General features: G+C 35.6%; 1 protein-coding gene across 2 annotated transcripts in view; it reads left to right on the top strand.

Moving 5' to 3' along the window:
- ANKS1B (ankyrin repeat and sterile alpha motif domain containing 1B) overlaps window positions 1–16,001 on the top strand; it is a 433,433-nt gene that overhangs the window by 146,102 nt on the left and 271,330 nt on the right. For both annotated transcript variants that reach the window (XM_021408341.1, XM_021408420.1), the window contains exon 11: window positions 11,692–11,828. In XM_021408341.1, the coding sequence (XP_021264016.1) occupies window positions 11,692–11,828 (137 nt within the window). The remainder of the gene's footprint in view (window positions 1–11,691; window positions 11,829–16,001) is intronic.

Here is a 16,001-nt window from a genome sequence, read left to right as displayed (position 1 = left end):
AGTAACCGGGGAATTAACCCTTTAACTGCCCGTACCTTACATGATGTAATGATGTGGAATACCGACAACAAAAAAAATCACAAAACCATAACAAGCTCTTAAAAATCCCAAGGACGTATCCAAACTCCTGAACAACTATGGTTTCTATAAGGAATATAACAAGCTGCACTAATTGGGAAAATTCGATAGAAAGAATTTTAAGAAATCTGCAAGCCTAACAGCTTCTTGGAGAATCTAAAGCCAAACGAAGAAGAGAAAACCAGTGAGACAAATTACACACTGTAAGACTAACTGTATTGAATGTGTTGAATTGTACAGATGACTCGGAACACTCAAAGCAAAAGTTAAGTAAATCTTACTTGGTTTGGAAGGTAGGCTTAATAAAGCTATGTGATTTGTAATGTGAGTTTTAATTTCACCTAAATTTCAGCTCATAAAAAGTAAGTTATTGTGGGAATATTAATACTAATGAGAAGGGTAGAAATTTAGTATGTTTCAGAAACAAATGATAAATATAATTGAAGATAAAATATGACAAAACAGTTTTGGGGTGTCCATTGTTAAAAAAAAAAAAAAAAAAAAAGCTGCTTTGGAAATGAAAAGTAGGATCAAGCCTTTTTTTCCCTCAACAAATTAGCTCTTTATGCTTGGAAATCCAATTGTATTATTCCAAACTTATCCACAGTATTTCTTTTATCTTTCTCAAATCATATGGACATTGTCAGGGCAACATATTGGACTAGATAAATAATCCACTCTGGTACAGATATTTCCATTCTACTTGCAAAATTAATATTAGAGACTTTTAAGACTCTTTGAATTCAGACTGTATCAGTAGTGCACACTACCTGCTAGATAGTTTCTTTGTGCTTAACCATCTTAACCACTTATCTTATGCTGGATAAAATATACATTTCTAATTAGGTACAAAATACCTTAAGTACACATTGTGTAAGATTTTCAGAGTGTGAGCTGAGCCAAAGTGAGAGTGAGAGAGAATCCCAGACTGAGCGAGAGTCACCCAAAAATTTACTAACTTTGAATATGAATATTTGGATATTGAAACATTTCAAAATATAATCCTAGCTTTTTGGCCTTTAAACATCTGGTTATCTTTATTACTTCAATATTTTATTAGAGAGCTTTACTAATTGATACTTCAGAAGAGATGAAGCTTATGAAAATACAATTTTGTCTATACTTTACATTTCCTTGCAATTAAAGATAGATGCATTTTGGGCAGCTTATCTTCAGAGCTGATTAAATTATTTATTAATTGAACTTGATCCCTGGGGAGTATTGCTAGCATCAGTATTACTTAAGTGATTTGAGAGTACTAACTCTGATCACATTTGCAGTTTATAGTTTGGGGAAAATGTAGCCTAATTCAGCTGTTGGCTATAGCGTTTGCAATAGTAGAATGCTTTCTCTACATGGCACAGTTTTGATGTTCTCTTTGGTTTACAGAACAAGCCTTGTGAAATGCTAAGGCATACATGTGATAGCATTCAGTGGCATCTCGCTGATGAGATAAACTTAAAAATAAGCCTGAAGGTTCCTATTATGTATCATTATCTGGGGGCATCATGATGCTTTGTTTTATGAGACTACTGTTTTTTTAGTGAATAATTGAAATAAATAAAAATATCTTGGCACCTGTACCCATGCCTTGTGGTTTCCACTGAACTTCCAGAAACAAGACTACATGCTGAGAAATAACAAATGTAGACATCTATTAAATATCTTTTTAAACCTTGCAGCATTTCACTATGAACCTTTTAAACATGTGAAGGCAGCCAACAACAACAACATTTCAGAAAAAAAAAAGTATATAACTACTGTGTAGCATTGTTTTTGAATGCTCAATTAGACATCAATAGCTTGCAGAGTCAGTCTCAAAAGATTACTCAGGAAGTGGTGGAAGTCACCCATCATCTCTCATTAGCATTTAATGGGAGATATTTTTCCAGACAGTTGCCTGGTATTACAAGAGTTAGAGAAGCTTGAAGCTGTTCCAAAATCTATTTGTGCAGGTGGGTGATTAGAGGAAATAAGAAGTTGACAATAGTCATACCCAGCTCTTGTGGATGATACAGAAACAACTAAGCAGACTCCCTGTTGCCACTGGAATGCACTTCACTGGTAATTAATTCCAAACACTATCCTGAAATAGCTGCCACATCCAAGATTGGACCAGTTATAGCTTCAAGTGCTTTCAACAAGACAGTTGCAGATATATATTTACAATCCTACTCAGAACAATGGTTATTCAGGTTTAAGTGTTCAGGAAACAAATTCAAAAGAGCAAATTCAAACAGCTTAGTCCAACTGTTCTCCGTATGTATCCCGTTTACCTACCTACTGACTCTATTGTTCCATATTCCATCTGCCCTTTTGAAATTTCTTCTGTAATGTTCATTCCCTGAAATCCTGAAATACATGCTTGTCCTTATCTGTAATTCCTAGATTTGTGCCATGTTAAATAGTTATCTAGGAGCAAATTGCTTTGGGGCTGTAATCAAGTTAAAACAATTTTGAAGTTAAATACTATACTATGGAAATTGCCTAGTTCCTCAAATTGGGGACTTTAGAACATGCATGCCTTTGTTCTTCTTCTGATGAAATTGTAGATTTACTACATTTTTTCCAGGTTTTCTCCTTGAACTGCAGCCTGGCTTAATTTACTTTATGCAATTCCTGTGAATCTCTGCAAGATCTGGATCTTGCAGGAGACATTACATTTTTATCTCACATGCTGTCCAAGAAATCTTATACTTGGCAGTTCTCTAACAAATAGAGGAATTCCTACTATTTCTTCTTACTCTTACTCTTACTCTTCTTGTCTTACTCTTTTCAGTTTTCAGTCTGAGTTATTTTCTTCCTACTTCTTGTTGTGGACTCCTGCCTTGTACGTTTTCTACTGGTGGAACCCAGCAGCCCAGATTGTCCCACAAGAATGAGCAGAGCCTAAGTAGTGCTGACTTCATGCAACATGTTCTGATATATTGTTTTAGAACTGGCACTGAAATCTGTCTGTGGGCATGTTCTTGGGTAATGGGCTGGCTCTCCTTGCTGTCTCTTAGAGTGAGTTAACTAAGTTTAAGTGAGCCCTTTGTAAGGACTCAGTAAGATCACTGTGCCCAAATTCTATTTAATCCCACAGAACAGGATGCGTATGATTCTTGAAGTGAGCCTAGGTTTCTCTCTTCCTATTAGAGAAAGCTTAGCAACAGTAGGAAAGTTTCCTTGAGGCATAGTCTGGGCAAGTTTCTTAGTCTTCTCCTCAGCATGTTCCTATATTCCTGATAAAGCTTCCCTATCTTTTATTATTGCTGGAATGAGAAAATACTGCTTTGTCTGTCACTCCAGTGAGTTTATAATTGACAAGTGTTCTTTCATTCCAGTTATGAATTTTTTTAAATAACTCAATGATAATTCCCACTTAGAAGAGATCCTATTACTGAGGAACACTAAAGTCTCTTATATCCATAATGAGGAGCGATGTTGTTTGATTCTCAACCAGTCAGTGAAACTGGTGGCCATTACCTCTGCAAGGAGACACTTAAATTTGGCTACTGGTGACTGATCTTACACAAACAGTACCATTTCCTATTTATCTCCTTTTATAATCTTCCAAGATTTCTTTTGAAGTTATGACTGATTTCTCTCTGAGAGAGATTATTTATCTGTTTCTTTTCAGAGTTTTATGCCTCCATACAACACATTGGTGTTAAGAAGACCTATAACTTGTACAGACAAAGGCATTCAAAAAATTTCCTACTGTATATTTTCTAAAGACAGATAAAAGATTGTAGACATTAATGCTTTTCTAATGGTTTTCTAATCAGCCAGCAAATTGAATCTGCTGCAACTGATCAACCTTAGATTTTCCTGAGATCACACAGAAAAGCATTTTGATCCCTTACAACATCAAGCCATTTGGAGCTTTATTTATATTTTTGCTTTATCCCAAGATGAAGTATCCAAAACAGGTGTGGAGTATTGGCCCACCTTCACATTTGGAGCAATATGTGGAATCATCTACACTGGGTAATGCCTGGGGAATAAAAGGAAGTTATTTACTAGTAATGTATATAGTCTCAATGGCTCAATTAGCCTTTGAGGTTGTTGTCATTAGATATATGTGGCAGTGCATCCGTCTTTATGTGAGCATGTGCATATTAATTTTCCACCCCTTTCTTTCTCCTGGAGTGCCAGTGTAAAAATTTATCCAGCGTTATAATGAGTATTATATTCTAAAGCTATAAAAGGTCATATTGATTAAGCTTTGCATGTTATTTTGTTTGTGTCTAGTATTACATCTTTAGGAGTTTTAGAATTTAGTATACATATATGCACGTATGTGTATATATTGTTACATGTGGAGCATATGTAGTTCTAGATTATTACTGCTCTACAACCCTGAAGTTAAATATATATTCCTTCTGTTTTTTCAGCAAATTGTTAGTTTAAACATATAGTATCTAAGTGACTCTACAAATAATTGAGATATGGAAATCAAATAGTGTGAGTATGTGTTTGCATTGTGATTGAAAGCTCTTTGTGTGAATCTTAAATAATTACCTTGATAGTTCCCAGTTGCTATTCATTGCTGGTTTTGGTGTACATAGGCTAGACTTTCTTTTGATTTGAAGCTCCGTTTGCAATAGTCCTCTGAAGTGTTCTAGCTTGTAACAGAGTCTTAGAGATCTGAAAAAATGATAGATTCTTCTAGAAGCTGTGAGGTGGGGATTATTTCGTAGAATAAATAACATGACATCTAGTCCTAAAATTTCAAATCCACAGTACTCTAAATGGAGTGTCATTGGGATTGACTGCTTTGATATGATGATCCATTTCCATTGCACTAAATGGTAGACATAGCAAATGTAATAGTTAATATAGATGTTATTGTAGGTTTTGAAAAGGAAACTAGTGTATTCCTTCAGTGACAGTGGAAAACTACTGATAAAGTGTGCGTTCCGTTATGAAGATTTATTTCTGAGTGGAAATCTAATTATAACCATATTTCTGGGATATGGGATGACAGATATTTTGTTTGCTGAGACATGATAGGAGTTGTTCTAGGCGGTACTGGTATCCTGGTATCTGCCTGATAGTTATATGGAACAATTTTTCCTCATGGTACTTGGATAGCGGAGTGGAAATTTGGATGAAACAGATATGTTGAACGTGGTGGCATGATCTATTCCCATCCATAAAGGCATTTTTCTGTGTTTAACGTACCATGTGACAGAAGTCAATCATCCACTAATGGACTACTGATGTCACACAACACACTAAAAGGCAAAGTTCCCAGTGCGTGCTTTCTTGACAGTTTCAGTTAAACAGATGATATTTTTGTGATTTTGTCTGACCTCTTAATAGTGATAATGATAACCCATAATGATCATTGAGTATGACTCCTGACTCCACACAGGACCACCTAAAAATTGGACTATATGGCTGAAACCATTGTCCAGATGCTTCTTGATCTCTGGCAAACTTAATTCCATGACCACTTCCCTGGGGAGGCTGTTCCAGTGCCTGACCCCTCTCTTGGTGAAGAACCTTTTCCTGATATCTAGCCTGAACCTCCCTTGTTGCAGCTTCAGAGTTTGTTCTTACAGTATACTAAAAGATGATAATAGAAGCTACTTGCACTCACCTCTTTTATTGACCTGTTATCCCATAAGCTTCAGAAAAAAAAAAAAAAGGAAAAAAAAAACTTTCAGTAATCTTTTACATAATCCTACAAACAAATTAACTCTTATTTCCATGATGACTTTTAGGAAACAATGGTTATAGTTAGTAGGAGTATGGAGCTGGGACTTATCTCATACAGTTCTGGTTGTTGATTCAGTTGTCAACACATTAACTGTTCATTGACATTTGAAATACATTTGGGTGACCTGAGCTGATGCTATTGAAATTCCATTGTTAACTTTGCTTTAGCAATTGAATCTTGCCCTGCATAGAAAATAAGTGTATGAGGTAGCTTTCTAGACTTTAGAACTAAAGCATACTTTCTCAGTATTATCAGTGGAGTGATCCTTGTTCTTGTTTCCGTGTTCCTCTGGCCCAATATTTCTTCAGTATATATATCTATATATGGAATATATCCTAAATTCTAATCTACATTAAATGGTTTTCATTGATTTAAAGAGGAATTCTACTGAATTGTAGCTGTATTTAGAGAAATCCCATCATATGAATCTAAAGTTCAGTTTCTGATTGGCTCAGAGCTTTGAGAAAAAAATTACTGCCATTTCATTGGAAAGCAATTTAGTTACCAATATATAAGCTCAGAAATTTAACATTAGGCCCTGAATTTCTTTTTCAAAAATCAGTCTTACTAGATAGACATGTATAACGCAGTATATAATGAAGTTTTCATTTTATTCAGAAATTCTTTTACTGAAAGACTGCATTGCAAATGAATCACTGAGTATTTGTAATGTCAGCAATGGCAGACCAACTTTTATTTCTATGTAAAGATTGGTTATGGTGTTAATTCTTATGTAATATCTTTTGTATTAGATATGATTATAATGAGCCTTCACAATTAAAAATAGTGTTATGAACAAGACTACATAGTTGCTCCAGAAATAATGCGTCGTATTTATTTATATGGAAACTACAACAGATACAAAGAGCACAATAGCACTGTCTAATAGAACAAATTCTCAGCTACAAAATGCTATTTTTCAGTATAGCTACCACTGTTAGATATGCATTTATGCCAGTGATGAACATGAGCATGCATGCCTCGCTTGTAAAAATCTGCACCAGCAGAGGTGACACACTGTTTCACAGCTGCTTTGAGGTCATCTTTGCGAGAAAAATGTTGCCCATACAGTCTTTCATCAGCTTAAAAAGGTGAAAGTCAGAAGGCCCCAAATCCAGACTCTACAATGGGTGTGGTAGTCAAGCCAAGATTGGCAATGTGCTCCATTGTCTTCAGACTAGCATGGGGCCTGGCATTATCATGTTGCAAGTGAAAAGTTTTCTTCTTCTTTCACCTGACTCTGGAAGTTTGAGCCTTCAGTTTAGTTAGTGTCATGATGGTTAAATGTCACATGATTTGTCTGAGCTCCAGGAAATCCAGAAAGATCACCCCTTTCCTATCCCAAAAGACAACGCACATCACTTTACCCACTGAGGGATGTGTCTTAAACTTTTTATTTGATGGGGAATTCACATGTTGCCACTTCATGGACTGCCATTTTGACTCTGGCTGGTAGTGGTGACACCATGTCTCGTCACCAATAATGATGTGATCCAGGAAACTGTCACCTTCAGCCTCATTGGTTCAACTGGTCCTGACAAACTTGCATACAGTGCTCTTTCTGTTCTAGTGTGAGCATTTGTGGGACCCACTTGACACAAACTTTGTCATATTCCAATGTTGCCACCATCATTTCCAGTGCATTGAAGCCAGTATTCAGCTCTGTACACAGTTCCATTGTCGTAATCTGCAGATTCATTCACATGAGCAGATTGAGATACTCCTCATTTCGTGGTGTGACAGATATGCATGGCCATCTGGCACGTGGCTTGTCTTTCACGCCACTGTCCCCACTGCTGAAACGGACCACCCACCACCTCACTGTGCTCACGTCCACTGTTTGGTCTCCATAACTGTTCAGCAAGCATCAATGAATGTCAGTGGGAGCAATTTTTTCGTCATGGAGGAATTCAGTGATGTACCTTTGCTTCATATACACTTCCATATCAGACACCATTCTGTCAGTCTGCCCCTCTGCTGCCATCTGTCGCATGACAACAAAATGTAATGGAAAACTGGTGGGAAGGTTCAACATCTACTTCCATATCACCAACATCTGCGCTGACATAATGTGTCAACATAATTAAATGGCAGGTATTATTTTTGGATCAGCCCTTGTAGAACAAAAAATGTCTTTGTTCAGAATTTTATTACATGTGACAGTGTAGTGAAAAAGAGATTTTGTGAAGTGTTTCTCTTGCTGCTTCCTTCCTTCCTTATCACCCTCATGAATAGATGTTGTGAAAAATAAATATATTCCATACCAAATTACTTAAAAACTTTTATCCTTATAAATTTCAAAAAGCCAATTACATAAACTTGTTCTTTTTCAATGCTATTTGATTTCTTCTTAGCTTTTTTTTTTTTCTCAAAGAATATGTACAATAACTGTTGGTGAAATATGAGATAACAGAAATAGACCAGTAAAAAGCTGATCTGAATTTCTGGATTTGGTGGAGTTGGTTCAATATTCATGTTTTCTGTAAATGAAATCAATCCACCTATATATAATCAAAGGGTGTATCTCTATTTGAAATAATATTAGTGTAGCTTGAATGTAAGAAGATTGTTTTAAATAATGGTAGGAACAATGTGATGTTCAACTTCCAAGCAATTATATCATCAGTTGTCATCTTTTGATGTGTAAGGAAAAGACTAGTGAGACAAGAATAGAGATGTTCTATCTCTTTTCTGTGAAGCATGAGTGTGACCACTGCTGTATATACTAGTTACCTGTCTGTAAAGACTTCAAAAATTGGGAGAAGTAGTGAACTAAATTTTGAGATGTGGAAACCTGTCTAATCCTATGAGAAATCTAAGAATAACCATCTTTTTAGTACATCCATGAGATGCTGGTAAATTTGATCATGACTGCATAGTAATACTTTCTGTCTTTTAAAACCTTGTCTGCCAAATTATTTTGGTTCTTCTGAACATAGAAAAAATAAATGGTGTGTTTTCCTTTCCCTATTTTTTTTCTTTGCCTTTAGTAACTATTTTTTAAAATCACAATTGGCTGCAGTAACACGATCCTTGTGTCAGTTTGTCATGTATGATAGAGGCAGGAAAGAATATTATTAGAACATACTGAACTTGAGTAATTTTAGCTGCCAGATGATCCCTGGAACCTGGTGTTATCTGACTTGCACAGAAACATCTCTTCACTTATTGTAACTTGAGGCTGAGACTAGAAGAGAATGACAGCCCTGCCAGCATTTTGGCCCAGTCTATAGCACCTGTCAGAAACTCAGTACAGTAGATAATCTTCCTTCGGTAAATTTGGTAGGTAAATTCTTTATGTGATAAAAGGATGCACTGAAACTTCCAGTGATATAGTTATGGTTACCTAAAGGAAAAAAAAAAACAACGATTACTTTAGTTTTCTCACCAGCAAAAAAAAATATATATATATATGAAAAGATAATTACTATATTATTTAATTACAAAAGAGAATATATTTCAGCTTATTTGTAATGAAATGGTGAGTACTGTGTATGTAACAGGAAAAGTCCCCTAAACTGATTTCAGTTGCTAATTTGATGGTGAGATTCTCTGTCTGATGAAACAGGCCTAGGTAGTAAATCATTATTGGTTGCCTAATGGGAAGATCCTACTGTGAAAATAAACAGCTGTCCACAATAAAGAAATTGTTTACAAGAAACCATTACATGTCAAATGCTTTATTCCCTTGAGGGAGGACTGAAGGCATGAAATATTGAGCAGCTGGAATTTTTTTCTAGGATGTTTATTTTAAAGAAAAAAGATTGATTGTATTTTTTTAAGCCTTTTTTTTTTTTTTAAGATTCTAAAAGCCTGATCCTTTTTTATACTGCCACTTTATTTCCCTACGAAGGAAAGACTGTAACAACTCTTTTTTGAGAGTGCTGAATATTATGTATATTTATGCATACACTGTAGCTGAAGAACTTCTTTCTCAGCTTTATCTAGACAGACGTATAACAGCCCTGTCTCCCCTCATGAATATCTTCCAGTAAATCTTCATTCCAAGAATTTCACTTCTAGTCAGTTCCATGCTTCTCAGGTAGGTCTGTAGTAAGACTGGCCTTTAGTGCCTGTCACTGAACAGGATCAAGAAAAAGCTTCAGATCCCTGTGGAAAAATGAAAATCTTGTTCATACAAGACCTCTGTTACCTCTGCTGCATATTTAAAAAGTGAGTAAACAAAGCTGAAGTGACTGTTGTCCAGGGTTTAAAACAGAGTGAAAAGGTGGGCCAAAAACTATTCTTTATCATCAACATCAGTCTGTTTTTGTAACCGTCTGGCTTTAGAGAGAAGCATCCTCAAGACACTTCCCCTGGCTGCAGGACTGCCTGATTTCACTTTAAGGCATTCATGTGATGAATAGCTAAAGGGCAGCTGTGCTTAAGCATAGCCACACAGGCTTCACAGTGAAAGAGCAGTGACAGAAACCCATGGATAGCTAAAATACCAGGAAGGTGCTTTGTAGGTTCAGCTATTTGCCAGTCTTTCTGTTCGCTTCTCATACCAGTAACTAACTACCTAACTACAGTAAATACACTTAGCCAGAATCATGTGGAACATTTATCCCTCTTGAATTATTTCTTAGCTTCCTAGATGACACTTGTGTGTCTTGGCAGTACCGTAATCTGTTGTTTTGTGTCTCCTATCACTCCTATTTAACATTCATCCTCACTATGAGATTTCTAGAGTATAGCAAGACCTTGTTGGGGTGTCTTCTCATCAAATCCTTATAAAAAATTCTTTAGTTCATGGCACTGGAGCTGCTTTTGTTTGCTTGAAATTTGTCTATATTTGGTGTGGATTTGCCCACAAAGTGAAGGGATGGGTTGACAGTCCATCTCAGTTGCAAATAAATAGGCTTTCATATGTGAGCCCTGTAGGCTCTCGTATATGAGATTTGAATGTAATCGAAATAAAGTCGAACTTCAGATGTTATAGCATGTTGAGGTGACATGTCTTTGTGACCCAGAAAGAAAAGTACTCAATAAAATCACAAGCTCATAAAGACCACCATGAATGCGCACTCTCAGCGGAAAAATTTCAGAACATGAGTTAAACCGTAGCTTTAATAATAGAGTTCTAAAAGCATGAAGTAATGTGGAGCTTTTGGCCTCCTGCTAAGTCATTATGGTGCTTGGTTACCATCACAGCTGGGAAGTTGTGTCTATGCTCTGAAATGTTTTTCACTGACTTGACTTTACATCGTTCTATCTGTAAGAATGATATTCTAAGTTACTTTAATGGTTCTTCACTGTGCCTAAAGTGATAATAGCATCACAAAATATTTCTGAACATCTGTTCCTCATGTACCTGCATGTACGTAGATATTTCCAAGCCAGGCATAGGTTATCTGGATGAGATCCTGCTAGAAAGTCAGACTGTGGTGCACAGCTCTAGGAAGGATGTGGATTTCATCTGAGAAGTTGAGCACATTTCTGTATAACTCGTCCTTGCTGATCAATTATGTTCCTCATGGTGTTCAGGAAAGTTGTGACTGATGGCTGTTGGCATGCTCTAAGTCAAGTACGTGTTTCTATAATTTGTTGAACTGTGTCTTATATGTCAGGAATTACCAGGACAAGATATGAATTGCATCAAAAAGCCCCCTTTCAAGGTCACTTGATAGCACTTGGATTCACAATTAGTAATTCAGGGTAATGAATGTAAAATATTTGTGGAGGGTTTTGTATGCTGTATTCTGACTTAACATGGAATAAATGTACGTACTGAAAAAATCAACAGAGATATACAATACATTCCTTACCAAACACATTTATATTTCAGTAGTTTTTGGAAGTTGAAATAGTGTTTTGAGCAACACTTTCTTTTAAAAGTAATTTTTTATTTGAAAATGTATGAAGTATCGTTAAGTTCACATACATTCTATTTTTATTCACAGATAATGCACCTCAGGTAGCAATTACTGCACCAGGATCTGGTAGCCATAGAAACAGCTCTACAGGCCCAACACCAGACTGCTCTCCTCCATCACCAGACACTGCTCTTAAAAACATAGTAAAAGTTATACGTCCTCAGGTAGGTGATCACCATAAGCATCCTCTTAGTTGTATTTTTCATTATAAAAGCAGGATATGTCATGATGCACGTATTCTAGGAGGATGTTGTCACTAAACACATATTTATAGATCAAAGATAGATAAGCAGAATACAAAGTATTTCTGTACTTAGGAAGCAGTTTTGATAACAGGAGAATAGAGAATGTTTTATGAATGAGTTCAGCATTGTACATATCTATTAGTAAATAATTCTTATAGCATTAATCAATTAAATCTTTATGTAATATTCTCTATTTTTATGTACCTTTGGTTTTCTTCCAAGGTTATGTTCTGTTTTTTTCAGAATTAATGGCATATTACCTTTTCAGGTTTTCTTCTCTCTATTCACATGATCCCGTATACTTTATACATTCTTGAGTTTTCCTACTTTCTTATGTTGTATTGTTTCTCAACTTTCATGCGTCATGACTATAAACATTTTAAAATATTGGTAAACAGCATGCTTTAGCACACTGATACCACGGTGCCACCTTGTAGGTCTTTAAGAAGTAGAGCATTTTAAGAAAAGCAGGTCAGAGGGACACACATTTGAAACAGAAGAATGGTGACATTTTTTTATACCCTGTGGTCCCTAGTGAGATCATACTGTAACAAAATTCTCCTTACTGCAGTGTGATAGCATTTTCTTTTGTGTTAAGGTAAAAGAGAAGCTGTCCATACATCTTAATTTGGAATTTTTAACATTTCTCTTGCATATCCAGGGCCTCATCTATGAGCTGTCTTTGAAATTAGTAAAACTTATAACTTGATTTGGTAGTGTGGTAATAACCTGCTTGGAAGAGTTTATTTTAGAATCACAAGATCATATAACAACATAGGTCAGTCAGAAGAGATCTCAGGGTACCCTAATTAGTACCCTTATTAAAAAGATCTGCCAAATTGAGCTCTGCCAACTAGCTCCTGATTGGTGTGAATCTTTAAAAAAAATAACTTCTATTCATCTCCTACCCAGTACTGGGTTCAAATGCATCTTCATCACTGATCTGATCTCTGCTGCTGGGCCACTTTAATGCTAGTGGATCTAGGCTTTGCATGATCAGTACGTTGCTGCCACTTCTGTGAGAAGAAAGCTGATGGATATGTGGTACTTTGATAAGAATTATATAGAGTTGATTGCTTTGGTGCTGCACAAGTGTACATGTTACAGTGGTGGAAGTGGAACCTCCTTTCAGCGCTCATTGGAGCATACAGTTCATAAAATTAAAGGTAATTGCTATGTGTACCTGCCATTCCTCTCTGAGGAGTCATTAGCTTCCTGTGGCTGACGCTGTCAATGCACAATAATTCTAACCACAGACTGGTGCAGATTGTTCCTCTGTGACAATGAAGTAGTTTGGGTTCCACATCCTGGTTTAAATCTAGATTGCAGGGGGTCTAAAATAACAGCTTCTTCTTCTTTTCTCTTTTTATAGTTATTTCTAGTTTTGTTTGTTTCCGTAGTCTCTCTGTCCCTCCCACCCCACATCAGTACAGTACTAAAATGTCTCCTTTCCTCTAAGCTGTTTTTTATAGTAGGTGGCAAGCAAACAGAAAGGTATTGGAATAGAGTTGGAACAAGCTGTTGTTTTATAGCTTATTGAAAATAGCAATTAAAAAGCTGTTTCCATCATGATATTGCCAACAGATGGACCCAGAACACTGAATAGTGATGTTCTCCTGTTAGTTGACTCTGGATGGATTCAGCAGATTCTGGGGAGCTATGTCCAAATTTAAATCATACCATTTACTCATTCCCAGTATTCTCATCACTCTGCAGAGCAAAAGCTAGCTGTACAGTATATACACTCAACACAAAAACAATAAAATTTTCAATTTCTGCACATGCTGGATTCTGAATATGTTCATATGTATATGAGGTTCAACACAGTGGCCTCTCCTCTCTCCTCTTCCATAAATTCACAGAACAAACGCAGCTTTTTTTCCCAAAGGGACTGTCTCTTTTGCCAGTGCTGTTCATCTGTGAATCGTTGGCCACTTGTCATAAAACTTAATTCTAACTTTTCAATTTTTATTTTATATTATTTAATTTTCACCTTTTAAATTTTTATTTTTTTTAAATGTGATCCAGCATCTGCATATACTCCTGGATTTCTAAGGTATTCTTCAAATGACTAACTGTATGTACGGCTTTTTATGTCTAAATGTGGACTGTATAGAGGTTACCTGGATTTTATCTATTGTAAATTACTATTTTCCCCACTTTATGCGAATGAGCAAAATTCCTGAGAGTGTTGTTTCAGAAATGTAAAGAGCGCTTCTGGTGGAAAGACAAAGGAACAAAGAATTTCATCATCTCATTCTTGCTAAGATCTCAGTGATCAATATAAATTCTTTTTTTTTTCTGAGGGTTTGATGTACTGTCTTTACATTAGTTGTCTGAGCGTTATCATTTTGTAGGTTGTAACACCATACCTCCAAACTAAAACTACTCCTGTGTACATGATACCATGAAATTCAGATTATTTTTGAAAAGTACTGAGTATTCCCCAAACCCACTAAAATCTGAATGTATTCTGTGTTCCACAGGTTGCAGATCTGGAATTTTTTCCTGCATTACATAGTGTTTTCAAGGCTGTATAGATCCATTAGGTCTGAAAGCACTTTAATGTAGTCGGTATCAGTCAATGAGGTTAATTGTAGATATGTAGATATTTTTAAAAAATCTGTCTGATTAATTTTGTTTATAGACCTTTGGAATATCTATGCAAATACGCTGCAAATAATTTGATATTTTCTCATTCTAATGATGTTGAAATGAGCAAACAAAGAAACAAATAGATGAATAAAGCTCCTAATAAAGTAGTCCTAACTAAAAGAAAACAAAGAAGGAAGAGAGATACTGTCAGTGCCATTAAGATGTGGTTAGTAATTCATGTATTCATGACTGAAAATAGGACAGACATGATGAAATAATTTAATGTCAAGCTGCTGAGTACCAAGTTAAAAAAAAATATGGTTGGAATTACCTCACAGGATGAATTTTCCTTTTTTCTATTTTACTACAGAATTATTTTACTGTAGAATTTGTGGGTAGAAGACGTACAGATCCATAGGAGGATATTTTCAAAAAATTTCCTTAGAGTTTAATGGGTACTTTGTAACTACTTAATAACAACTTTAACCAAAATCTTATTAAAGAGATACATTGTAAAATACCTCCTTTGACATGTGACTGTAAAACATAATTCTATTTAAATTTTTTTAATTAGAGCTGAGATAATATGAAAACATAAGCATAACTACCCAATACTGAGTACTAATGAAAATAGCAAGCAGTATATGTGAGTACATTAAATCACTGTTCAACAATGTACTAAAGCACAAGACTAATTTAAGGTACAAGAATACTCTTTATTGTAAGGAATATTATTCTTTTAAAACGTCACTTCTACATGCATCCATGATCTTGGTTGAAGCTGGCTGTACACCTGGAAGAAATCTCTTGGTTCAATGATACAAAAGAACTGAACATTTTTCATATCTGAATTTGTAATGTTCTGAGTTCGTGAAATACTGAGTATGAAGATCATTTGAATACTGAATGGTAGATATGTATTTGGTGCTAGTGAATTAAGTAGTGTCAGAGGTCGTCTCCAAACTCTTGAAAGAAAGTAATCTATACTGTTAAATTCTTAACATAATCTTTGTACAGCTATGGTCCTGTATAATTCTCTCTCTTGGGCCTAGATTGACATTTCAGTGGGTGAAGGTCCACTCCCAATAGGCAGTTCTTTTTTGAAGACTCTGCTCTGAAAGTTTGTTTTAATGGTAGTATGTGAACTAATTTCTACCAATTGCCCTTCTCTAGTAAATAGAATGTTTGGAGAATATAATGCATTCAAAACCTCAAAGCTTAAAGCCTTATTCATACTTCTGTGATAGGTACCAACCAGATTCATAGCATTTTCCTTTGTTTTGGTATAGTGCTGGGTAGTTTTGAGCACCTTAGCTACGGAATAATCTTCTGTCATCATCAGAAAATACACTGCATTTTCACACATGCATGCTTTCTGTAGCATGCAACTTAAAAAGCAGCCATCACCCTGACCCTTTGAAATCTGTAATATACAAATGTAGTGATATAGGCAATTTTCATAGACTGTAGGTCAAAATGGGATATTGCTAGCAGCTA

Source organism: Numida meleagris, chromosome 1 (genome assembly GCF_002078875.1).
Source record: "Numida meleagris isolate 19003 breed g44 Domestic line chromosome 1, NumMel1.0, whole genome shotgun sequence".
NCBI lineage: Eukaryota > Metazoa > Chordata > Aves > Galliformes > Numididae > Numida > Numida meleagris.
Note: the sequence above shows the minus strand (reverse complement) of the source record. Positions and strands in the feature narration are given on the sequence as shown.